This window comes from Pituophis catenifer, unplaced genomic scaffold (assembly GCF_029215685.1).
Source record: "Pituophis catenifer annectens isolate HBS135680 unplaced genomic scaffold, rPitCat1.0.hap2 SCAF_7, whole genome shotgun sequence".
Classification (NCBI taxonomy): Eukaryota; Metazoa; Chordata; class Lepidosauria; order Squamata; family Colubridae; genus Pituophis; species Pituophis catenifer.
The window spans coordinates 13,878,005-13,905,524 of record NW_027256887.1 but is presented as its reverse complement, the minus strand read 5'-3'; the positions used below and the strand labels follow the sequence as shown (position 1 = coordinate 13,905,524).

General features: G+C 37.6%; 2 protein-coding genes across 5 annotated transcripts; one reads left to right on the top strand and one right to left on the bottom strand.

Moving 5' to 3' along the window:
• Positions 1-165: 165 nt before the first annotated feature.
• Positions 166-7,735, bottom strand: TPRKB (TP53RK binding protein). Of its 3 annotated transcripts, none has more exons than XM_070947401.1 (6): positions 7,645-7,735; positions 3,505-3,629; positions 2,890-3,073; positions 2,267-2,389; positions 1,045-1,221; positions 166-348 (listed from the first exon to the last, which is right to left on the bottom strand). In XM_070947401.1, exons 3-6 carry the CDS (start codon positions 3,031-3,033, stop codon positions 265-267), a joined length of 528 nt encoding a protein of 175 aa, XP_070803502.1. In that variant the 5' UTR covers positions 3,034-3,073; positions 3,505-3,629; positions 7,645-7,735; the 3' UTR covers positions 166-264. The 3 variants fall into 3 exon arrangements, with proteins under 3 accessions (XP_070803502.1, XP_070803501.1, XP_070803503.1); XM_070947400.1 differs by lacking the exon at positions 7,645-7,735 and adding an exon at positions 7,141-7,235; XM_070947402.1 differs by lacking the exons at positions 3,505-3,629; positions 7,645-7,735 and adding an exon at positions 7,141-7,222.
• On the top strand, positions 7,308-16,889 carry ALG10 (ALG10 alpha-1,2-glucosyltransferase). Of its 2 annotated transcripts, none has more exons than XM_070947399.1 (3): positions 7,308-7,475; positions 8,824-9,018; positions 16,784-16,889. In XM_070947399.1, exons 1-3 carry the CDS (start codon positions 7,311-7,313, stop codon positions 16,862-16,864), a joined length of 441 nt encoding a protein of 146 aa, XP_070803500.1. In that variant the 5' UTR covers positions 7,308-7,310; the 3' UTR covers positions 16,865-16,889. The 2 variants fall into 2 exon arrangements, with proteins under 2 accessions (XP_070803500.1, XP_070803499.1); XM_070947398.1 differs by lacking the exon at positions 16,784-16,889 and adding an exon at positions 11,852-14,009.
• Positions 16,890-27,520: the final 10,631 nt, after the last annotated feature.

Sequence of the window (27,520 nt, the reverse complement as noted above, 5' to 3'; positions counted from 1 at the left end):
TGAGTCAAAGAATCATGGTGGCATGCAAAGCAGGGAAATGGCCTCAGAATTCTGCAATTTTAAATTTTAATATTTACATTTGACAATCATTAATTACTGGCAGCAGAGCACTTTAAAAAGCTGCATCATTCTGCTTCGTGTAATAAAATTGTGCTTCAAATCAAATCAGAGATTCCAAAATACATTTAATGCTGGCATAACGAGAGAGGGAAAAAATTAAAATAAAATTTCTTTCGGTAACAAACTGCTGTCGTTCTAATGCGGTCATATTTCTTTGGTTGCCATTCTGCAAATGATGCCATCCAGCAGGGTGCCTATTTTTTCTTCTTGTGGAGTGAGTTTATATACCTGCAAAGATAATAGAATGGTGACTTTCTCAAGGGACAGCATGATTCTACGAAGTATTTATTTCTGTTTGTTTAAAATGGTTTGAAGGGGGTCATCTGCTCAACGCCTGGAGAGCAGATACCACTGGCAGTTTTACACTTCAGAGTTGCTTTGAAAGGGGCCATGGAGGCACAGAATAAAAGAAAATATCTCAAGAAAGCTCTTCTGAAAATGTAGTAGAAGTGCAGAAAGAAGCCAGAAACTCAGTTTGTGTACTAATATGATCTTCCTCTGAATTTCAGTAGCACAGAAGACATGACACTTAACAGCTTACAAGTTGCTTACCCCTAAGTTTATAGGTTGTGTTATGACATTTACATTTTTTATTAGTTACATCAGTCTTCCTTGTTCTGCTACTTTCCAAATATGTAGCTGGAAGTTAGGAAAAGGCTTGACTATATTGACATTTAGATTTCCAGGCAACTGAAACCAATTCAGTTTTTTGGGGGGGAGAGGTAAGACATGTAAGTGAAAGATTAAGCAAACACCTTTTTTATATGTTTGCAATCTTATACATCCGTATATGAGAGAAAACTACCCTAACCTTGATGATAATAGTCAAGTGATCATCTGCCACACTGCATTGAAACTTCAATGTTTTAATTTATTAAAATGCTTGTTTATTATCTCTTCTTACTCAGAGAAGCTGAAACAAACCTTCTTAATTTTTTGTATGTCACTTATTTCAGAGAGATCTGCTATGGAAACTTGCTGGCCATCTACTTGACTTATTAGATCATTCACGTTCGCAGTTTTCTCTTCGTGTTCAATCAAAACTATGAGTACTGCAGAGTCGCTATCAGAAATGCCGAATTTTTTGAAGGCATCTGTAATCTAACATTAAAGGAAAATATAGTCTTGTATTAGTCATAGTCATTAGTACCTGACAATCTAGACGCTATTCCAAAAATAACCTTCCCATTTAGAAGATCCAATTATCTACATATTATTTTCACTTAACTGAGAATAAGGTATTTAATATTTCCTTCTTTCAGCTCAATACTTGCAGTCAATATTGAAAAGCTGATTTAGAGCATAGTACAAATTAAGAATGGTTAACATTGGGGGATATGTTTTAGCAACAGCAATAGCACTTAGACTTATATAGCGCTTCATAGTGCTTTATAGCACTCTCTAAGCAGTTTACAGAGTCAGCATTTTGCCCCCAATAATCTGGGTCCTCATTTTACCGACCTCAGAAGGATGGAAGCCTTGAGCTGATCAGGACTGAACTCCTGGCAATGGGCAGAGTCAGCCTGCAAGAGCCTTGGTGGCACAGCAGGTTAAAGTGCTATTAAGTAGCACCAGCTGCCTGCAATTACTGCAAGTTCGAATCTCATCAGGCTCAAGGTTGACTCAGCCTTCCATCCTTTCGAGGTAGGTAAAATGAGGACCCGGATTGTGGGGGCAATAAACAGACTTTGCATAAAAAAGAACACTGCTTAGGGGGGCGCGAAAGCCCTACTAAGCAGGTATATGCATTGTAAGCCGCCCTGAGTCTTCAGAAAAGGGCGGCATATAAATTGAACTAATAAAATAATACTGCATTCTAACCACTGCACCAACATGGCTCTTCTGTTTTGATTATGCTTTGGTCTCCAGTAAAATGGGAAGCTGCAGCTGGAGGCTAGCAAAAACAAAACAAAACAAATCCCAATAGTAGGTGAAGCTTCTTGTATTATTATACTACTTTTTCCTCTTCCTTTCTCACTATAATTCAACATTTTTTTTTCTCTTTTTCTCCTGACAGTATAGCAACCCACAAAGGGGAAGAGAAATGATAGCCCAAAGAATAAAGGAATATATCTGTAGAGTGTGAAGCTGCATGAAACAAATCAGAGGGACTACAGTATCTCAGTCCCAGTTATAACTTTCTCACATTATTGTTCGGTGAAAGGTTGAATATGATTTCAGCATTAAGTGTTCTTGTCTTCATTTTGCCAATTTTGTAGAGATGAACAGCTTTATTTGCAGCTACTAGTATCTGAAAAGGATCAACAACCTGCCAGAGAAAATATAATGAAGTTTTTAACTGCTGTAACAGTTCTAGAACAACAACTTGCATTTTTTAGTCTAATAAAATGATACTTTAGGAAAGCAATCCTCTACTTTATGGCTATGGAATGGAATAGTAATGGAACAGTACATTTAGGCTAACTCTGTATTTATATTAAAATTTAAACTATGCATCACATTTCTACCCATGGAAAGATAAGACACCTACCTCTTAATATTTATAATTTAGCTTTCAGGAAAATAATAATGCTATTCTGTTTAAAAGAACTTCAACAAAACACTTTTCACAGAAATAGGGTCAAGAAGGAAAATAAAATCACTAGAAACCATGTTCCAGAAGTTTGAGCAGGCAATTTAAACATTCAGGTGAAAATTATTTATTTCCTTAAAAGTTTCTACTCACTGGATTTTTTTTTTTACAGACAGTATGTGACTTAGTGAATTCTGAACGTTACTAAATACGTAAAGTGGAGACAAGTTGCTTACCATTGAAGGATTAATTAATGCTCCATCAATAGCACCTTCCATTGCTTTCCTCCGCAAAATAGCAGCATTTTTCACACCATTAAATAGGATAAGAGTCACAAGGCAGTCAGGAAACAATTCTAACCGATGTGTTAAACATTCCATCTTCTACCAAAACAGTAAGCTCCTTCTGAATTAATCAAACCTGAAACATGTGTAAACATTTGAAAGTTACATTTGGAAACTGTTTAGATTTAATCTTCTATATTTGGAAAACAGAGACGTAATGAAGTTTAAAGATTAATTCTGTGAGATGACTAGAAGGGATCAAGTCTATCCTGGATTGCTATGAAGCGCGGCTAGTGATCTATCCGATGTTAACATCTGGAAAATTAAACTGAGTGGGTTTGTGTTTCAGAATTGATTAGGTTTTATGAAACGTGATCTTACACTAATTACCTGTTCTCCAACAAGCCTTGGCTTTTACATTGGAACAGCTTCCAGAATATTTTTTTTCTACAGAGAAAAGATCATTGCTGTTCTCCTGAATTTTTTTCTCAGCCTTTTTGCCCCAAGTAAGAAAATTGTGCCAATATGGGTAGGATTATCAACATTTTTTAAAAAATGTGAACTTACAGTTAATTAATTTTCACAGCTGCCTGAGTATCCAGAGTTCATTTGTAGCGACCGTGTAAAAATTCTTTGCTCCCATGCACATATAGGATACCTCAAAGTTCTTATTAGCTCCTCTTCTTCAAGGTCTTTCACACAAAATGACAATAGATCACACTCAACATTGTAATTAATTATAAGATGCACCTTTATAAAAATAGCTTTTCAAGCTCTTCGTTCCGACTTACACAAAGTGTGTTCTCATAGCACAGACAAAGTAAGTTAAAGCTGTTTTTTTAATGTGCTCTTTACATTTTCATTTGACAAAAAAATGGTTTAGTCATAACATTCAGTACCGATCCTGCTAATTTTTAGTTAACTATTTTTTTCAGGAGAATACCTACTGTATATCTTTCTATATCACAGGTGTCAAACTTGCCATGTCACATTGATGTCACATGATGTATCGTGACATTTTTTGCCTTCGCGGAGCTGGGGTGGGCGTGGCCTGCGCATGACACATCCGGTCTGCGGGCCACTAGTTTTGACACCCCTGTTCTATATTTATCCCATGGTTTCTTAATGATGCATTGCCCCATCTAAATTCAAGAAATCTTCCCTCAAGATTAATTCTAAAATATTAAGTTTAAAAATTGTTTTGTTGATGATGCTTGCTAAAAGAAAGGGAGGGAAAGAGGGAAGGAATGAAGGAAAGGAGGAAGGAAAAAAGGAAGGAAGGAAGGAAGTTCTAAAATTAGATGAGGGTTAGGGTTATGGTAATATTTATATTGTGATAATTTTTAAAAAATAAGTCGGTAGAAAAGAAAAACAAAATTTAACATGGATAAAGGAAATTCACATTAACCTTTGCTAAAATACGACCACAATTGAGTCCAAAATTTATGTTGTTTAAGTGAGTTTTGCTCCACTTTACGACCTTTATAGTTAGTTGCTAAGTGAATTTATTTATTTATTATCATATTTATATGCCGCCCTTCTCCCGTAGGACTCGGGGCAGCTCACAGAATAAAATCATTGTAGTTGTTAAGTTAGTAACACAGTTATTAAGCGAATCTGGCTTCCCCATTGACTTTGCTTGTCAGAAGGTTGCAAAAACTGTTCACATGACCCCAAGACATACTGCAACCATCAGGGAGGTTGCAACAGTTGTGTGAAAAATGGCACTTTTTTCAGTGCCATTGTAACTTTAAATGGTCACTAAACAAATTGCTGTAAATCGAGGACTACCTGTATAAGTAATATAGTATAGTTAGAATTATGATATATTATTTGTACTATTATGTAAATAAAATACCACATTATTAATCATAATGCAATAATTAAATTATATTTTTATATTATACAATCATTAAATTATATTTAAGGCTATAATTGAACTATATAATTAATATTCATTATTTATAATTCTATAATTACCACTACATTAATTAACACATCTATTGATTAATGCATGTTATTTATTAATGCATAATAGAGCCAGTTTGGTCTACTGGTTATTAATTCATAAATGATCTAAATAGGATGATAGAGCAGGAACTCATCAGATTTGCAGATGACATCAATTTGGGGAGAATTGCTAACCCTTTGGAAGATAGACTCAAGATTCAGAATGACTTTGACAGACTTGAGTCAACATTGGGCCCAGAGAAGAGGGGGTCAAGCTGTTTTCCAAAGCACCTGAAGGCCAGACAAGGAATAATGGATGGAAACTGACCAAGGAGAGATTCAGGCTAGAAACAAGGAGGAACTTTCTGACAGTGAGAACAATCAACCCATGGAACAGAAGTTGCCTTCAGAAGTTGTGGGAGCTTTATTACTGGAAGCTTTCAAGAAGAGACTAGACTGCCATCTGTCAGAAATGGTGTAGGGTCTCCTGCTTGGGCAGGGGGTTGGACTAGATGACCTACAAGGTCCCTTCCAACTCTGTTAATCTGTTAAAGTAGTGAGAAAAGTAGGAAACTGTATTTAGGCAGAAAAAAAGCAATGTACAGGTATAAAACAGCTTGCCTTCAGGAGTTGTGGGTGCTCCCTTGCTGGAGGTTTTCAAGAATAGTCTGGGCAACAATTTGTTCAGGATGATACATATGTCTCCTGCCTTAAGCAGGGGGTTGAACTAGAAGACCTTCTGATATCCCTTCCAGTTCTATGACTCTATTATGGGGCTGGCCTAGGAATCAGAAGACCTTGAATTATATTCCTATTTTAGGCATAAAAAGCCAGTTGTTGATTTTGGACCAGTCATTCTCCCTCAGCCCAGCCTACCTCAGAGGATTGTTGTGGTGGGGAAAACAGGAGGAGGACACAGTATAATTTAGGTTCTCCACCTTGAGTTGGTGGGATAAAAATGAAATAAAGAGTGCAGAGAAGAACAACAAAGATGATTAGGAGACTGGAGGCTAAAGCATATGAAGAACGGTGCCAGGAACTGGGTATGTCTAATTTAATGAAAAGAAGGACTAGGGGAGACATGATAGCAGTCTTCCAATATCTCAGGGGCTGCCACAAAAAAGAGGCAGTCAAGCTATTCTCCAAAGCATCTGAGGGTAGAACAAGAAGCAACGGGTGAAAACTAATCAAGGAGAGAAGCAACTTAGAACTAAGGAGAAATTTCCTGACAGTTAGAGCAATTAATCAGTGGAACAACTTGCCTGCAGAAGTTGTGAATGCTCCAACACTGGAAGTTTTTAAGAAGATGTTGGATAACCATTTGTCTGAGATGAAATAGGGTTTCCTACCTAAGCAGGGGGTTGGACTGGAAGACCTCCAAGGTCCCTTCCTACTATACTATACTATACTATACTATACTATACTATACTATACTATACTATACTATACTATACTATACTATACTATACTATACTATACTAATACTAATACTAATACTATAACTATAACTATAACTATAACTAAATTATAACTATAAGTAAACTATACTATACTATACCTTTACTATTACTATACTATACACTATAACTCTAACTATACTATAACTACACTATACTATAACTTTACTATTACTATACTTTACACTATACTATGCACTATACTATACTAACTATACTATAACTTTACTATTACTATACTACACACTATACTAACTATACTATAACTATACTATAACTACTATTACTATACTATACACTACACCACACTATACACTATTCTATTCTATATAAAAAAGACAAATTATATAAATGCAGTAATTTTAATTATTTATTATTATTTGAACTTCACTCCTTCTAAGGTAATCTACAGAAGGAGGAACAACGCTGCACTCATCCCACCTTTCCCTAACCCGTTTGCTCTTTTTCTTTTTCTTTCTTTTTTTAAAAAAAGGCCACGGTAGGCATTGGATCCTTTCTTAAAGGGCATTTTTATACTGGTTTCCCCCCCCCCCCTACGGTGCTCTCTAGGCAACATTGCAAACCCCCCACCGACCCATCCACCCCAAACCCATCACAGCCCCTGAACACCTTGAGCACCAACAAAGAAGCATGCAGAAAAAAATTCACTCCTTAAGAAAAGGAAGAGGAGAATTTTTGCACCAGGGCTGTAAAGTACGCCGGCACTACACCACACCTCCCGCCCTGTTTTGCTATCCCGGGGTTAGGAGGCCGCAGCCGGGCGAGGCCCACAAACCTGCATGCGGGGTCAAGAGCAGCGGCCCGCCGAGGCTCCTCCTTCCCTTCAGCCGACCCGTTTCCCGCCGGGAAGGCCTCTCCGGCGTAGAAACCTCCCCTCGTTCCCCTCGTTCCCGGTCTCCTTCCGCCCAGGGTGCCTGGGCCAAAGCGGACGGGAGCCGCCGCGCCATGGAGCGCTCCGAGGCTTCCTGCTTCTCGGCGGCCTTGAGCTGCACCTTCCTCGCCTCCTGCCTGCTTTTCTCCGCGTTCAACCGGCAGCAGCGGGAGGCCTACATGGACGAGGCCTTCCACGTCCCGCAGGCGCAAGCTTATTGCGCGGGGCGATTCCAGCAGGTAGGCGGGCGGGCGGGCCAGCGGATCCCCGGACCCAGCGCCGCTGCGAAGTGCGGAGCTTTGCAGGCTCCATAGGCAGCTCCTTGGGGTTGCCTTCTTAATTAATATCCCGCAAAATAGACCTTCCCTCCCTCCCTTTTTTTCCTATCACTTCTCCATCCTCGCTTACACGAAGCACAAGACCGCACAGGACCAGCCTCTTGCCTTCAGATTCTTTTGGACTACAAATCCCATCCTCTTCCCTCGCCATTGCCTTTGCTTGGAAGGGGCTGATGGAAGTTGACATTCTTCAAATCTGAAGGGCCCGTTTGGTTGGAGGGAGGAGAGGACAATCTCCTCCCTTTTTTTCCCAATAGACCAGGGTTCCCCCCAAGTGGTCAATATCCATCCATCCGTCCATCCGCTATTTTGTTGTTATTGTGTTTAGTACTATGAGTTTAGAATAGAATAAAATAGAATAGAATAGAATAGAATAGAATAGAATAGAATAGAATAGAATAGAATAGAATTTTTTTATTGGCCAAATGTGATTGGACACACAAGGAATTTGTCTTTGGTGCATATGCTCTCAGTGTACATAAAAGATACATTCATCAAGAATCATAAGGTACAACACTTAAATGATAGCCATAGGTTACAAATAAGCAGCCAGGAAACAATATCAATATAAATTGTAAGGATACAAGCAACAACAAAGTAAAGTAATATTTTATTAAATTATGTTAATAATTTAACCTAAATTGTTAAATTTACTGGATAATAAATTCAACATAAATGTAATTTAACATAAATTGTTAAATTTACTGGGCATACATTGTTTCAAGTTCTGCCATCAATATAGGGCACTGCACACCAAAACAATTAGACACAAGGACAGTTTTTCCCCGAATGCCATCACTCTGCTTAACAACTAATTCCCACAACATTGTCAAATAATTTGTTAAGTCTGTATTACTATCATTCTTCTCTTCTTTCTTAGTATCTATCCCTTCCCACTTATTACTATAACCATGTTGCTTTTATCTTTCAATTTATGTTGTTTTTATTTGTTTCCTAGTACAATTTGATTGCTTATTAGTAACCTATGATTATCACTAAGTGTTGTATTTATGATTCTTGATGAATGTATTTTTTTTCTTTTTATGTACACTGAGAGCATATGCACCAAAGACAAATTCCTTGTGTGTCCAATCACACTTGGCCAATAAAGAACTCTATCTATCTAAAATAAATGTTTGGAGAATTTGGGGAAATGCGAGGAGCTGAAATATGTTTCTTGTTTCGTGTTTTGCCTACATAGAAATGGTCCGTTTGTAATATTCTTTTTCATTTTATTTTTTTCTGATAGTGGGATCCAATGATCACCACATTGCCCGGTTTGTACTTGCTGTCAGTTGGAATCCTGAAGCCCATAGGCTGGCTCTTTGGCTGGTCTGAAAGCATCCTCTGCTCTACAGGAATCCTCCGATTCATTAACCTGCTTTTCAGCATTGGAAACTTCTATTTATTATATTTGCTCTTCTGCAGGATACACCATAAAAAGGTACATGCTGTATATTGTATCTAAGATAGTTTTGCTTTACATGATAGTTTTTAAAATATTAACATTATGCATATTCCAATATAATATTTTAAAATTAATATGTAGATGTAAAGATTAGATGTTGAAAGATGATTTTATTACGTATACTTAAATATTACTATTGTTATTAGTATTATGTATTAAAATATTGAATAATTAAATGATGAAGGATTATATATACGGCGGAGCAAATACTAACTTGTCAATAACTTCAATTTTAATATTGATAATATTATAACTGAGTATTATAAATGTAACTAATATTATCAATATTATCATTATTATATGTATCAAAACTAACAATACCCAGATGCCACACTGTTCATGTATTCAATACTTATGTATATTTAAAAATAAAATTACATAAAAATATTTAAAATAAAACACTTTTACTCTACATAAAGCAACACTAATATTTGACAAAATTCTGAAGTCTTCTTGGATGAAACCTTTTTGCACACATTCCAAATACATGTTCTTAATTGTTATGCCTGCAACTATCTTGTTACCAGCTTTATTTTACAGGTAGTCCTCAACTTATGACCGCAGTTGAGTCCAAAATTTATTTTGTTAAGTGAGAAATTTGTTAAGTGAGTTTTGCCCCATTTTACAACTTTTCTTGCCACATTTGTTAAGTGAATCACTGAAGTTGTTAAAGGAGTAACACCGTTGTTAAGTGAATCTGGCTTCCCCACTGTCTTTGCTTGTCAGAAAGTTGCAAAAGGTGACCCTGGGACACTGCAACCGTCATAAATATGAACCAGCTGCCGAGCATCCGAATGTAAATCGCGTGACCCTGGGGATGCTGCAAAAGTCATTAGTGTGAAAAATGGTCATGTCACTTTTTTGTCACTGCCATTTTTGTCAGTGCCATTGTCACTTCGAATGGTCACTAAATGAACTGTTGTTAGTCAAGGACTACCAGTATTGAAATGAAATAAGCTATTCTTATTTCCCTCTCCCAGGGTATCTCATCTTTGTGGTTTTAGTTGTCTTATTTCATTTTTTTTTTAATTTGATTTATATGCCGCCCTTCTCCAGAGACTCAGGGCGGCTTACAATGCGTTAAGCAATAGCCTTCATACTTTTGTATATTTTATACAAAGTCAGCTTATTGCCCCCCACAAACTGGGTCCTCAATTTACCTACCTTAGAAAGGATGGAAGGCTGAGTCAACCTTGAGCCTGGTGAGATTCGAACTTACAGTAATTGCAGACAGCTGGTGTTAATCACAATGCTATCAGTCTGCTGAGCCACCAGGCCCATTTAGAATCTAAAAACAGTTTAATCTTATTAATAATTATCTTATTTATCAATTAATAATTGATTAAACTTCTATCTAGTTAGCATTTTTTTCTGTCAAGTCTTATGATCAGTGGTGGAATTAAAAAAATTTTACTACCGGTTCTGTGGGCGTGGCATGGCTTGGTAGGCATGGCTTGGTGGGCGTGGCAGGGGAAGGATACTGTAAAATCTCCATTCCTTCCCCACTCCAGGGGAAGGTTACTGCAAAATCCCCATTTCCTCCCAATCAACTGGGACTTGGGAGGCAGAGAATAGATGGGGGCGAGGCCAGTCAGAGGTGGCATTTACCGGTTCTCAGAACTACTCAAAATTTCCGCTACCAGTTCTCCAGAACTGGTCAGAACCTCCTGAATACCACCTCTGCTTATGATCTTATCTTATGAAGGGGAAGTGAGTTTTTAAAAGACATTGTTGACATTTCATTTTGGGATAGTGATAGTAGTGATGAGAATTTGCACTGAGATGCAGAACCTGAAAGCCAAATTGGACAAAAAATAGACATGCTTTTCTCTTCCTCTACTTTGCTTTACATATACATACAATATACACTTTCTTTTGCTCCTGGTGCTTCTGCATCTTTTATTATTACCTACCAACTTTATTTCCATTCCTTAATATTAAAAAAAAATTACAAATAATCAAATACAGGTTGTCCTCCACTTATGACCACAATTGAGCCCAAGATTTCTGTTATGTGAGACATGTGTTAAGTGAGTTTTGCCCTGTTTAATGACCTTTCTTGCCTCAGTTGTTAAGTGAATCATTGTAGTTGATAAGTTAATAACCCAGTTGTTAAGTGAATCTGACTTCTCCTTTGACTTTCCTTGTCAGAAGGTTGCAAAAGTGGATCACATGACCTTGAGAGACAGCAACGGTCATAAGTGTGAACCAGTTGCCAGGCATCTGAATTTTAGTCACATAATGGGAATGCTACAAAGGTTGTAAGTGAAAAATGGTCATAAGTCTCTTTTTTCAGTGGCACTGTAACTTTGAATGGCCACTAAATGAGCTGTTGTAAGTTGAGGACTACCTGTAACAGGTGTGTTAGTGAAATGTTTTATTTTAAATATGTGTTTGGTGCATGTGTATGCTAATTATTAAATCTGCAAATTGTAACCTTACCTTGTAAAAGAAACTTTTTGTATCTAAAAGGAGCAAAATCGCTTCTTCTAAAGTGATGTCAATGTGTGAATCATAGAAGCAAATTCGACTCTGCAAATAATGTTTTTGCTCATGGGCAAACATAATCAGTTACTGAAATGCAGCAATATGATTATTCAAAATTCCATTAATTGGACAACACTTTTTTTTTAGGAGCTGAATTTCTAACAATGAACTTTAACGGGGTGTGCTATGGTTTAATGCTCATATTTTTATCTTAAGTTATTTCCATTTCAAGTTCCTAGTGAATTTGCCCATGTTGTTTTTAATTTTTATTAAACACAATCGCCCTGATTCTTTTTTCTTGTTTTCCACCCCTATCTTTTAGGCTGCCTCTGGATTCCAGAGAATCCTGTCAACCTTGACACTAGCAATATTTCCACCTCTTTATTTTTTTACATTCCTTTATTATACTGACACGGGGTCCACGTTTTTTACCCTCTTCGCCTATTTAATGTGTCTCTATGGCAATCATAAAACCTCAGCATGCCTTGGATTTTGTGGGGTTATGTTTCGCCAGACGAATATTGTATGGACTGTCTTCTGTGGCGGAAGTGTTGTTGCAGAAAAACTAAGTGAAGGCTGGAAAGTGGAATTACTGAAAAGCAAAGAGAAGAAAAACTTACCAACACAAAACATCTTTTCAGAGTCAATCAGGATTGTTCGATTTCTCCTTGGGTACTTTATGTCACTTAAAAACTTCAGCAATCTGATTCTCTTGATATGGCCATACATTACTGTGATAGTGTTATTTGCTACTTTCATTGTCCTCAATGGCGGCATCGTTCTTGGGGACAGGAGCAGCCATGAAGCCTGCCTGCACTTCCCTCAGCTATTTTATTTTTTTTCTTTTAGTCTTTTTTTTTCCTTCTCTCTTCTAGTGACACCCGGTAAATTTATCAATTTTCTCCATTCTGTGAGGATCTATTTTCTGCGATACAGTGTCCTCACAATTGTTTCTTTATTCCTCATCTGGAAATTTACTTACGCCCATAAGTATTTGCTTGCAGATAACAGACATTATACATTTTATGTGTGGAGAAAAATCTTTCAAAGACATGAGCTTGTCAAGTACTTATTAGTTCCAGTTTATATATTTGCTGGCTGGAGTTTCACAGATGCACTGAAGTCAAAATCTGTTTTCTGGAACTTAGTATATTTTGTATGTCTCTTTGCAGTCACAGTTCCACAAAAGCTTCTAGAATTCCGTTACTTTATTTTGCCATATATTATATACAGGCTTAATATTCCTATGCCATCACTTTTGAAACTTTTCTTAGAGTTGATTATATATAGTTTGGTTAATGCAATAACTTTCTATCTCTTTTTGAACAAACCGTTTCACTGGCCAAATAGTGAGGAAATCCAGAGATTTATGTGGTAACATTTTGGTTCCTAAAACCTGTTCTAGAGCTTTTTGTTACAAATAAGAGGTTACCATTTTAAAACTTCATCAAGGAAAATGAAGTATTCTGGATGTTTTTGTATTGGAAGAAATGTGAAATGTGTAGGGTTTTTGGATTGTTTTTATATAAGGGCACCATCAGTAATTACTTCTTAAAAGATCAGGGAAATTATTTTACCCATATTCCCAAAATAATGTGAATGTAATGGACATTTTGATTATACTACAGAAATAATAAACCACGACTGTTTTCATTGTATTTCTGTACACATGTATCAAGTGATTGAAAATAAGTTTGATTTGATGCCATTCAATTATTATACTGTCTTTTTACCGATTTTGGGTAATATTGTTTTGTGCTTCTGTACAGTGACATTTAATTTTTTTATAATATTTGGGGTCCAGGGATACAGGTAAAAAGTCACACAATTATCAGTTTATTGCAACTAATGTGCTTCAGTTTAAGGCTGAAATCTTGAATATTTTCCTGGCAGGAAACTTTCAATCAGTGGGCTATGTAGAAATAGATAGGATTATAATGTAAGCAAGGAAGAAATTGATTATGAGCTAGAGAACCATACTTAAATCACATATCATGGGCAAATATTGTATAATATGCTTGATTTGTTAATCACTGAAAGAACTTCTAGATACCACAGGTTGCTATATTGAGGACATAAATAAATTTGTAGCCTCAGCATAAATCATAAGTCTTTACAGGGCCTGTTGTTATTATTAACCAAATATCAGTTCTCAATGATATAAGATGACAGTTCTGCTGATTGATTTTGTTATCAACGTAATGTCAAACTATGGCAGTTAAAATGTGTTTTTTTTAATAAAACCTGAGATTTTTTCATTCTGCATGCTAAATGCCAAAAAATAAAACCAAATCAGTGTTCCTTATATTTAAGGGCCATGATACTTGAGGTGAAGCATGCTTATGTGAAAACAAATATTTAGAACTGTACTCAGTAAGAATTCTTAGCAATGAATAAGGTAAAATAAATATAGTTTTTCATCACAAACCAAATATTAACACAATTGTGTTAATAAGCAATAAATGATAGAATTTGTTTTAGCTTTTTTGTCTCTGTGAAATATGTTCAAGAGTGCTCTTCCAGTTGTAACGGATTCCTCCCTCTTCATAGATATACAAAGTAAATTAGAAAATTTTGCAAATTAGAAAATGTATCTTTAAGGAATCTTCATATGATTCTTAATTGGAAGTGTAGACATGGTTATCGTGATTTAATTTCTCACATGAGGAAAAGGCTCCCACTGAAAATCATTTGTACAGTATTTTAGCTTTTGCAGATTGTTCTTTTGATTTCAAAGTTACCAATTTTAAAGTGCATGTCAGTAGATTTGTCACCCTATGCATCTTTAAAAATTGTACAAATTGCACTTGGCTTTGGTAGACTTTCTGTGCAGAGAATAATCACAAACATCACACTTGCTCACAAAGTTAAAAGAGAAATTTTAATTTCCTGTGAAACATGAAGAACAAAAAGTTGACAATTGGCTCTTCATTTAATTTTATAGTTTTTGGAATTATTATTGTCCCTATTTTCCAATATTTTCTCCTTATGATTATCATGGCTTTTTTTTTAGAATAATATTTAATTTAGTCAAAAAAAGTTAAAATACAAAACGCCAAAATATTTTAAAAAACAACAAAAAAAACATTTTTAAAAAGTGTCTTAAAAAGAGATTAACACATATACACATAACATCTTCCCTAGTTGAATGCTGATCAATATAATACAACCATGTTAATTTCCCATCCCTTACAAAACAGGCCAAAATAATTTTAAACTACTTTGGGTAACGAAATGTCTGCAAGAAAACAACCGATTTTTGAGAGGAATCAGAAAGAAACCCATCACTGGCTAGGGATATGAAATACTTGCTAACAGGGATGACTTTCCCTTTTGGAGAACGTACAATGTAAAAGAAAAATACTCTATTAAAATCATTACTTGGAGGAGTTAGGAAGAATAAACACACAAAGTAGGTTCACAAGATGGCGCTGTTGAGCTGTGCTTACTGTACAATTTGCGGCGTTTTTAACAGCTTTTGACAGAACATTTTAGAATAGTAGCCTGCAAAACGTAAAGAAAAAATATTTTAATAGAAAATTGAAGGGCGGGGTTGGTCCTTGAAAAATGGAATTTTATATATAGTGGAGCTATCCTCTTATTCTAGTAAAATGCATCTAGTTATAATTGGAAAGCAGACCAATGTTGAAATAAGATGGATGTCTTTCTAAAATATTTATTCTCTGAAACTGGAATTAGTTGTGCTTTTAAAAATGGATCATCCAAGGGTTTTTCACCATCAGTTCCTTTGTCATGCTAAATGTCACCTGTGTTCAGATGGGGCACTTGGAGTCAAGAAAGTCTGGTCTCTAAAATAAGTATTTCTCTTTGGCATCCAGAGGTGTGTCTTCTGGGTATGGCCAACAAGGTCAAGATGACAATTGCAAAAGGGCTGTCATCTTGACTTTCTTTTATATACCCCATGGAACCCTAGTGCAGAGGATTTAACTCGATTTCATTGAGGACCACATCAGGGTTGTGTTTGACCTTGGGGGGGGCATGGGGGCATGGCCAGGGGTATGTGGCCAGCTCGACATCACTCCTGTTGGGGGCACCTGTGGTGGCCCGAGTGCTCTGCCAGTGAAAAGAGGCTCCTGAGCTCCATTTTCGGCTGCTATGGCCTCCTGCAACCCTCTACCAGTGAAAACGGAGCTCGGGAGGACCGTTTTCACTGGCAGAGTGTTGTAGGACGTCTTGACAGCTGAAAATGGAGCTTGGGAGCCCATTTTCATTGGCAGAAGCACCATGGGCTGATCCTTCACTGTTTCCAGGGCGGTCCTGTGGGCCAGAACTAAGTACCCCCGCGGGCTGGATCTGGCCCCCAGGCCTTTAGTTTGACACCCCTGCCGTAGTGGTATCGCTTTAACCTTTGAACATGCACAAGGATCTCTTCCTTCCTTCCTTCTTTCCTTCCTTCCTTCCTTCCTTCCTCTCTGTCTGTCTCTGTCTCTGTCTCTGTCTCTGTCTCTGTCTCTCTCTCTCTCTCTCTCTCTCTCTCTCTCTCTCCCTCCCTCTCTCTCTCTCTCTCTTATTTGGATAGCTTTGCCCTTCCACTATATTACACTATTATAAATGGCCCATCATGGTGCAATCTTTGCTATGTTGTTTACAAAACACTCCACAGATATGAAAACCTAAATTAAATCCAGTGATCGGCATCATAATGAGCATAAATAGCTCAGGAACACTGGCATTTAATTTGCCTCAACAAATGCTAAATTTCCTTCCTTTGGTAGATTTAACTTTGAGTTCAGAGCATCTTGAGTGTCCAAACTTGAACTGGCATCAATACAACCAAAGATATATCATTGCGGCAACAAAAAAATAATGGCCAAGAAGATGGACAGATTCATACACTTAACCTTGTGATACATTCTTTTAATATCTTGGAAAAATATTTTTCTCTTTCTTTTCCATGGTCGTTAGGAAGTTGTGATACACTATCTCTAATTCCCCAGTTTTTCCCCCAGATTAAAAGGGAGTGAATTAGTAACAATTGTACTTAGCCACTGTAATGTCTCTCCCGAATTGTCAAATGTACAATATTGTATGCCACCCAGGATTGTATGTGAGAGGTCAAGTTATACAAATGCAATGAATGAATGAATGTATATTGTCATCTTCCAACTGTATAGAACATCAACAGCTTGATAAGGCACTGCCTTGTAGAACTGACATCTGCAGATTTCTCCAGAAATGATCTGAACACAGCCATTCATTTATTTATTTGTTTATTATTCGTATTTCTATGCAGCCCACTCTCCGAGGACTCTTTTGGCGGCCCCCAACAATCTGGGTCCTCATTTTACCCACCTCGGAAGGATGGAAGGCTTGAGCCTGTGAGATTTGATCCACTGATCTGCTGAACTAGCAGTCAGCTGAAGTAGCTGCAGTACTGCACTCTAACCACTGCGCCACCTCGGCTCATGGAGGTTGTGAATTCGATCCTAGGTAGAGGCAGATGTAGGTCTCCTGCTTGAGCAGGGGGTTGGACTAGATGACCTGCAAGGTCCCTTCCAACTCTGTTAATCTGTTAATGGAATTCAATAGGTAGCCATAAAATGTTATTTGGATTTTCTACATTTTTTAAAAAATATATATTTTAAAATGAAAGCATTTAACCAAAGTGGTACATTATAGATAAACAATGAAATTGATTCATTATAGTTCTTTGACTTCTTGCATTTAATCCTCATGGCAGAGATTTTATATTTATTGGGACTTTTCAGTGCAGGGGACACAAATGTGTAATAAAAACTGTTTGTTTGTTTTTTAAAAAAATGAAGGGTAAAGTGCCCAATACAATTACTGTGCAGGAGAATTCATTTGCTGATGGTATGGAATTGTAAATAACTACAAGATTAGTGATGCCTGTCAGAAAAAGAAGACAGCAAGTTAACTCATTGTCCCTGTTATAGAAATAACACTAAAGGGAAATGTAAATTTATCACTGTATTTATTCTGTGTTCACTTGCCAAATTATTCCTCCTGTTATTTAAAAGAATATAAAATGTCTGCCTGTTTATTTTCCAGAATGCTTTTTAATTCTAATTTTCTTGTACCATGTGTTACTTATTTTGATATGTGCATACATTTTTCTTTAAAATACTGGTGCATCCAGAATTTTGTCTTGTTTAAGTCAAATATTCCTTTTGCTTCGATGTGAGCATTTTTGTTTGCATGCTGCAGAATTGCCAAATGAATGTTTTTTTCACTGTATGTATCACATATGGGAGCAGGATTAATAATAGAACATTATTAACAGGATTTCACACTCCATTGGCACCACAACGGATTTCTTTTTATTGATTAGGTGTCTTAATGTCTCTATAAAATCACAATTCTCATGACTGGATTGTTTCAATATTAAATATAATTGGTAAAATCTATAAAACACTAACTGTTGCCCCCATATTCAGATGTAGTTTTAACTAGCTGTATCTCTATGAATTCAGCTTATTAGTATGATTTTACCCATAACTGCCTGAAAAGTTGCCCATGGAAATAATTGGTTTTATTTCACCATATAATTTAAAATCTGGGAATCCCAAGAATAATCTCTGTAACTAACATTTCCTTCTCCTTCAATAGATACGTTAAGAAAAAGGGTATTTTTTTTTTTAAAAAAAACACCAGACTTTATTTGGAAAGGTGTTTGGTTTGCTGAATAGTTTTTCTTTTTTATTTCCAATTAATTTGCTCCAGAATATATTTAGAAAAAAAATTAGACAATCTATGACTCCTTGGGTCATTGTTTCAGATATATTTTCTTTCCAGATATCTGTATTGTCTTTATTGGGAAAGTTCTTTAAAAATTCAGTGAGATATTCAAAGATGTTTCTGCCTTGAAAGTAGCCCATGTTCAACTACATAAGTGTACAAACATCAACAGCTGGCCACAGAAAATGTTTCATGACATAAGGACCAAGGGTGTGCTTAACATTTTTTACAAAGGGGTGGGTTGCTGGGTGGGCGTGGTCATGGTGGGCATGGCCTAGTCAGCCTCCTGCACCACGGCAGGGTGGGTTTGCCCTCCCCGGGCTCCGGAGGCTTTCTTTGAGCCTCTGGGAAGGTGAAAACAGCCTCCCCAGACTCTGGAGGCCCTCTGGAGGCTGGAAACAGGCCCATTTCTGGCTTTCCCAAACTTCTGGTAGGCCCGTTTTTCACCCTCCCCGAGCCTCCGCACATGCCCTGCACTTACCTGCATCCAAAATGGGCCACATGGGGACTCCTGGGAGGGGCAAGGTGGGATGGGCGGGGCCAATCAGGAGTGGGATTTGGGGGTTCAAGAGCACAGAATCTTCTCTCCCGAAACCCTGCGAACCCCCAGCAGCCCATCCCTGATAAGGACAGAGTTGGTTGATGTACCTACAAGCAACTATTCTTTATTGTAAAAAAAAATATCTTTGTATATTTTTGTGATAAACTGGCTGAGACAGGGAAAGTGGTATGTAAAGTAATCTCCAGCTTTCTAACAAGATAATGTTCCAAGCACTCAGAAATTAGTTTGCTGCATCCTGGCTTCTTTATTTATTTATTTATTTATTTATTTATTTATTTGATTTATATGCCGCCCTTCTCCGGAGACTCAGGGCGGCTTACAATGCTTTTAAACAATAAAATATTTTTTACAAAATATAAGAATGCTTCTATAACAGGAAAACTTGAGAAGGGGTGCAGAATATTTAGAACAGAAAGACCCATAAAAGAAGGTCAAGAAGGTCTGGCAATGTGACTCTCCTTTACAGTAGTGGCCAAAATTGGGAAAAGGTTATTTTCTAAAACTAGTTAATACCCTGTTCCCCCCAAAATAAGACATCCCCTGATAATAAGCCCTATTGGGCTTTTGAGTGCATGGCAATAAAGCCAAGCACTTATTTCAGGGTTCAAAAAAATATAAGACACGGTCTTATTTTTGGGGAAACACGGTAACACCACTTTTTTTTTGGAGTAGTACCATAAAATTATATATCAGTGGAAAGATAATTTAATCAAGAATGTAACTTTTATGAAGGATTTGCTATTAGAATAGCAGTTACACTATAAAGAAGAAAAGTGAAACACGGAGAAAAAACGAGATATACAAAAATTATCACCATGTCAGTTAATACTTAGTTGGGTAACCTTTAGCATGAATAAGGGCTTACAACGTCTTCCCATGGAGTGAACCAAGTCTTTCAGTTCTGCAGCTGTTATAAGGTGAAACCAAGATTGAATGATGGCTTCTATTAACTGGGTTTTATTGCTGGGTCGCTTCTGACTAACAAGTTTCTTTAGTCGGTTCCATAGATTTTCAATTGGGTTAAGGTCTGAGCTATTCCCAGGCCATTCCAGCAGTGGAATATGATTATCTTGAAACTCCCCCCAAAAAGTGGTGTTATTAGCCATCAAACCTCAAAAATACACTTTTCCCAAAAGGTTTCCACAATTTTGTTCACTACTGTAATTCTCAGGATTTCAGATTAATTTTTAATGCACTGGACCACTAACACTATTGGAAATAGGAGATTCATTAGTGGAAACATGGGCCATTTAGCATTCAATTTTCAGAAAGGACATAATATCACACTCTCAACTCATTCTTCAATTGTATAAATTGAAATCATGCAATTACAGAGATGTGCCTAGCTTAATGCTGGCACTAGTCCTAAATGCAGGTCAAAACAATCTAACCCTGAGGGGTGCAGCTTTGAGAATGGGAAGGGGCATACTCCGTTAGTCGGGAGGACGCTTCGCGGCGGTTGACATTTTCCGCCATTTTGCTTGTGGGTTTGGCGGCGGTGGTGCTGAGGGGAAAAGACCCAGCTCGCGCCTGCCATTGTGGTGCTGCGATATTAAAGTCCAAAAAGATAGTATAGCGTGTGTTGCTTTTACGTCCAACAGATGGCGCTGTTTTTCAAAAAAGCATATTTTTACCTGTCACAGGTGTGACATCTGTATAATATAAGTATATAAAAACACGTGTGTATTCGAATTCAACGTTGTGTCAAAATTTCAAAGCAATCGGTGAAGAACTTTAGAAGATTTATGATTTTGAACAAACGAACATTTACATTTTTATTTATATAGATGTAAAAAAGGGCAATATGTAGTCTTTGGGATGCTTTTGTGTGCTACAAACCCCATCATCCTTCATCAGAGACTACTGGGGTTGTGCAACAATCTGTGGAGGGATATTCATGATGTTCATTGCCCATCTCAGATAATGAACTCGTTAACGTTTAATTGGACTGTATATTTGGTTTATGAATAAAATATAATTTGATTGAACTGAATAATTGGATTTTATGATCTTAGACCTAGATGATAAACAAGGTCTGAAGGATTCTCGTAAGGATGTAGAAAAGAGATACAGTGCATGCATTGTATGAATGTAAGCAGAAGCTTGTAGGTTAGCCTTTTCCGTAATATAGTGTGCTTTTATTTTCAGCTGAATATTTCTTCTCTTAAAGAGGCAGGCAACAACAGCAGAAAATAAGCAAAGCATGCCAAACAATTTGAAGGACCTCTCCTTTGCCACAGGCAATTCTAAAACACCTCCCAGTATTCTAAGCATTGCTTGTGAAGGCTGGGAATAAGAAAAGCCACATCAAGATGAATGATCTTAATATGGCTTTTGAAAAGCTCAGAATGTTCCTATGCCCAGTGTGCTACCTTTTGTCCCAGTTAAAACTATTTTTGGGGGAAAAGACCAACATAAAGGCTGTGTCATTTGCATGGCATCAGTTTTCATGAGGCATGAGCTCACTCTACATTGGTCCACACCCGGGGTAGGTTCTACTTACCTTTACTACCGGTTTGCAACGGGATCGCGTGCGCGCCTTACTTCTGCGCAGATCACCAATGATGACATCCAGGGCGGTGTATGGAGCCTCCCGCCAGTTTTACTACCGGTTCTTGCGAACTGGTCCGAACCGGGGGCAACCCACCACTGGTCCACACATCTTAAAGTTGCCAAGGTTGAGAAATTCTGATCTATATCTATCTTATCTATGTATCTGCTGTCATTGTGCAATTTGGGATGATCAGAGCTGGGGCATGAATACCCCACTGATCCAGTGGTGAAATTCAATTTTTTTTACTACCGGTTCTGTGGGTGTGGCTTGGTGAGCACGGCAGGGGAAGGATGTTGCAAAAGGAGCCTGTAGTACAGTGGACTAAAGCACTGTTATTAACATCTGCTGCTTGCAATTACTGCAAGTTCAAATCTCACCAGGCTCAAGGTTGACTCAGCCTTCCATCCTTTCAAAGGTAGGTGAAATGAGGACCCAGATTGTGGGGGCAATAAACTGACTTTGTATAAATATACAAAAGTATGAAGGCTATTGCTTAACACATTGTAAGCCCTGACTCTCTGGAGAAGGGCGGCATATAAATTAAAGCAAAAATAAATAAATAAATAAATCTCCATTCCCACCCCATTCTGGGACCTGCCAGAGGCGGTATTTGCCGGTTCTCCGAACTACTCAAAATTTCCACTACCGGTTCCCCGAAATACTCAAAATTTCTGCTACCGGTTCTCCAGAACCTGCTGGATTTCACCCCTGCACTGATCCCTTTCTCTCTCTCTGTCCCAGAGACAAACTCACATCCGCATCAATTATTGTAAGGTGATACACAGATTTTTCTCACTCCTAACACTTATAATTCTAAATTCCCCCAGTGATAGATAAGAGTTTTTGTTGCTCGGTGCATCTGGAGCTCTAGAAAACAGTTCTGCTAAGATTTCCCCTCAGTCAAAGGTATTCTGCCTTATTAGCAGGAAGATATATGACAAATTTATTTTAACAAAATTAATTTGAATACTTCGGTAAATGAATCCATTCCATGGAAGCCTTTAGCAACCTATCCAAAACAATTTGCATTCTGATTAGGACAAGACAAGAATGTCAGTCTGGACAGTAACATATAAAGAAAGTGACAGTAAATCTCAAGCCTCTGGATGAGATTATAAAATGTATCACAACAATCTTGCATTCATAGTGAAAACTGTATTGGAAATCTTATCATTTCCTTCTCATGTATTCCTTTCCCAGCAGAAATTTTTTAAAAAAATGATGGCATTCTCACTTTTATAGACAAGAAACTGCAGCATAGCAACCGATCAATAATTTCAGGATTTCAGATAATTATGAAACAAGGCTATTATGTATTTGTCAACTTTGAAAACCTGTCAAATCACCAGGGTGGTACACAATTTGTAGCTTATTAGCAAAAGCTGCAACAAGGGAAGCCAGAGCTTAGCTATAAAATGGCATAAAAAGGTAAAGGTTCCCCTTGCACATATGTGCTAGTCGTTCCCGATTCTAGGGGCCGATGCTCATCTCCGTTTCAAAGCCGAAGAGCCAGCGCTGTCCGAAGACGTCTCCGTGGTCATGTGGCCGGCATGACTAAACGCCAAATGTGCATGGAACACTGTTACCTTCCCACCAAAGGTAACATTTTTCTACTTGCATTTTTTACGTGCTTTCGAACTGCTAGGTTGGCAGAAGCTGGGACAAGTAACGGGAGCTCACCCCATTACGCAGCACTAGGGATTCGAACCGCTGAACTGCCGACCTTTCGATCGACAAGCTCAGTGTCTTTGCTACTGAGCCACCGTGTCCCACTAAAATGGCATATAAAATGACAAATAAAGCTACTATATTTGTGCTGCAAAGACCCAAATGGCAACTAGATCCATTCCTAGATCCATTCCACTCTAGAAGGAAATCTCAGAAAGTGTCTGATATTTAGACTTCAACTTCCAGAATTCTCTGCAAAGCCATGCTGGCTAGCAGTGGTGAAATCCAATTTTTTTTACTACCAGGTTCTGTGGGCATGGCTTGGTGAGTGGGTGTGGCTTGGTGGGCGTGGTTTGGTGGGTGTTGCAGGGGAAGGACACTGCAAAATCCCCATTCCCTCCCCACTCCTGGGGGAAGGATATTGCAAAATCTCCATTCCCACCCCACTCTGGGGCCAGCCAGAGGTGGTATTTGCCGGTTCTCCGAACTACTCAAAATTTCCGCTACCGGTTCTCCAGAGCCTGTCAGAACCTGCTGGATTTCACCCCTGCTGCCTAGGGAAATACTTCACATATGTGGAGAATGCCACATATGTTAAAGCAGTATTTTGCAACTTTGAGATGTGTACCTGGCTAAAGAATTCTGGGAACTTAAAGTTGCCAAACCTAAAGTTGAGAAACACTGCACTAAGGAAATGTTTGATTATTATTTATCCTGCCAACATGGGGCACTCAGTGGGATGGAATGGGTGACAAAAACCAGGAAATCCAACAATCAACTTCATAACTTATTCTGCATTAAAACTATAAGGGTAGCACCTCTCGTGGGCTTTATTCCTGAGGCAGAATAGAAGTCTGGAGTCAAAGCAACAAAGTTTAAGCATCAGTGCTTTTCTGTTCATTCAAGGACTGGAGGCTAGCATTTTAAGTTGCTTGACTGTGGCCCAGTCACAGAGGGCTGTAACATGAATCAAGTGTGCATTTATTTCAGAGCTGAACTAAGAAATGTGGTGACTCCCCATACAATACTTATTAAAGTTTGTGTAACCATTTGAATTGATTCTAAATTGTGTCGGCAGGGATGTTGATTGATCATTATTACCAAAACATCTATATTCCATTGATAATCCATTGATTATCAGTTACATGTAATAAAATGCATTTTTGAGCATCAATGGAAAATGAAGGAGAAAATATCTAGAAGGGGGGAAAAAAACCCAGCAAGAAAGAGGCCAACCAGTTGAAAACAAAATAGTCCTGTGTAGAGGTAAGGTCAATAGAAAATTAGATAGGAAGGTTGTCTTAGCTGCCTGGGAGCAATTAATAGGGACACTAAGGTTTATTAAATATGGCTTGCTGCCTTTTGTTGCTCGTTGACTAAATTACTCGTGACATAAAGAGCAGGTAGATGAGTTTCACAAGAGAGCATAGCTATCAGCACCCAAACTCTGATCTCTGAAAAAACCTAGTACACCCTTAGGAGATACCAGATCTGCTATATAATGATTGTGTGAGAGTATCTATGGAGAATGTATTTCAAGCATTTTGAGTCCTACTAAATGAAGATATTGATGTCCTGCTTGGGAGGCTCACTTTCTCTCTAACAGTTGTTAGTTCTGAAGTGCAGAATTGTCCTGCATAGTGAGCCTAAGATTATTAAACAATATTTTGTTTTTTCATTGTGCTGAATAACTCTGTGTATAACAAAACACACATATAGTAATGTTAACACACATTAGAGTGAAGCAGCTGATTTGGGGTATCATGAAAGGCTAGTAAAGTGTTACTTAATTTATTTTTCTTGTATACTTCCTTCCCCCCCAAGGAGTAGCCTGTTTCCCCCAAAATAAGACATCCCCTGATAATAAACCCAATCGGGCTTTTGAGCGCATGGCAATAAGGCCAAGTGCTTATTTCAGGGTTCAAAAAAATATAAGACAGGGTCTTATTTTCAGGGAAACACGGTAGTACTCATGAATGTAATTTTTTTAATCAAAATAAATTATTAGTTATAATTATTATGTATTATTACATAGTTTGGATTTGGATTTGGATTGATAAATACAAAGATACGATTAATATTTCCCTTTTTGTGGTTCCCTGATGTTACAGCATTTGAACCCGATGGATGCCATCTGAATGTCATTAAAGAAAATTAAATCTCTTTTCAGTTATTGCATCTTAGTGCGTCTCTTTTTTTCTTGGTATAACCTGGAAACTCTATCCCCAGTTACATTCTTTATTTTATTTATTTTTAAAAGATTTATGGTTGCCCATCTCGCAACAGTGACTTTGGGTAGCATACAAAACCAAACAATAATGAAAACAATCCAAGTTAAATGTTTGAGGCCAACAAAAAAACAACAACACTAGTCACATCAGAGAGTTCACTTCACTTGTCTTTCTGACCAACAGCCATTTTGAAAAGCTAACAGGGTCAGGGCTATCCAGATTGCTGGGGGATGGTCTTCCATACAGCAGATGCTGCAACAGAGAAGATGTGGCTCCTGGGTCCAACAAGATGGCATTGTTTGATGGAAGGTACCTGGAATACGCACCTCCATAACTGTCTGGTTTGGCTCTGCAACCAAACAAGACAAACACAGACTTCAACGGATAATTAGAACTGCAGAAAAAACAATTGGTACCAACCTGCCTTCCATTGAGGACCTGCATGTTGCACGAGTCAAAAAGAGGGCTGTGAAAATATTTATAGACCCCTCGCATCCTGGACATAAATTGTTTCAACTACTACCCTCAAAATAACACTATAAAGCACTGCACACAAAATAACTTGACACAAGAACAGTTTTTTCCCTAACACCATCGCTCTGCTAAACAAATCTTCTCTTTCTCTAGAAAGAGTGCAGAGAAGAGCAACAAAGATGATTAGGGGACTGGAGGCTAATACATATGAAGAACAGTTGCAGGAACTGGGTATGTCTAGTTTAATGAAAAGAAGGACTAGGGGAGACATGATAGTAGTGTTCCAATATCTCAGGGGCTGCCACAAAGAAGAGGGAGTCAAACTATTCTCCAAAGCACCTGAGGGTAGGACAAGAAGCAATGGGTGGAAACTAATCAAGGAGAGAAGCAACCTAGAACTTAAGGAGAAATTTCCTGACAGTTAGAACAATTAATCAGTGGAACAACTTGCCTGCAGAAGTTGTGAATGCCCCAACACTGGAAGTTTTTAAGAAGATGTTGGATAATCATTTGTCTGAAGTGGTGTAGGGTTTCCTACCTAAGCAGGGGGTTGGACTAGAAGACCTCCAAGGTCCTTTCCAACTCCATTCTATTCTATTCTATTCTATTCTATTCTATTCTATTCTATTCTATTCTATTCTATTCTATTCTATTCTATTCTATTCTATTCTATTCTATATAATTCCCTCAACACTGTCAAATTATTCACTAAGTCTTCATTACTATTACTCTTAACCTTTTTATTGTTCCATCTCCTCCCACTTATGACTGTATAACTGTAACTTGTTGCTGTAACCTTACAATTTATATTGATTGTTTCCTAGTATGATTCGATTGCTTATTTGTACCCTATGACTATTATTAAGTGTTGTACCTTATGATTCTTGATGAATGTATCTTTCCTTTTTATGTATACTGAGAGCATATGCACCAAAGACAAATTCCTTATGTGTCCAGTCACACTTGGTCAATAAAGAATTCTATATATCTATATCTATTTTGCCATTAACTCTACACTAGAACTACAATGACAGTTTTTTTTATCACATTCCCTCCCGAGTTTATTATTTGAAAATAAAAAGTAGAAATGTTTCCCATCTCCCTCTTCACTTGTAGAGGGAAAACGTGTGGGCCGAGCAGCCTTTGCAGGCAAAAAGGAACATACTTAAGCAGAGTAATTGAGCAGATCTGAATGATAATACTGGAAGATATTAAACCTGGAAACTGTCTTTGTAAACAAAATTAGTGAGCTATTTAAAATGACATCATTAACATAGCTGTCAGGGAAAGAAAATCCTCCAGAAGGCAGAGCATTTAAAAACCCAGTCGTGAAGTACACGTTGCTCTCATTTAAAATGGAGTTTAAGAAAGAGAGATCAATTTGGAGGGTTATTTTTTCCTCAGTATAATCATGAAGAGAAAAGGATAAAATTGTAGTAAGGGTTTTCTGTCAAAATACTGGAAAATAAATAAGATTGAGTTCTTTCTTTCTTTCTTTCTCTTTTTAAGTCTCAGTAGGAGACAGAATAAAATCCCTGCTGAAGAGTTTTATTATCTGCTTGCCAAAGGAAAGCACCGAAGATGGCTGCATTTAGGCAATTAGGAAAATGAAGCCAATGGAGGATTTTCTCTGTGGGTTTTTTTAAATGAAAGTTTTCCATTTTCGTTTATGAGCTATTGTGGAGTAATAGTGACAATGTAGACTGAGAACTGCCTGAGTTTGGAGTTCAATAGAAGAAGCACATTTAAAACCAAGTTTTCACAAGCAGCAGGTTAAATGGA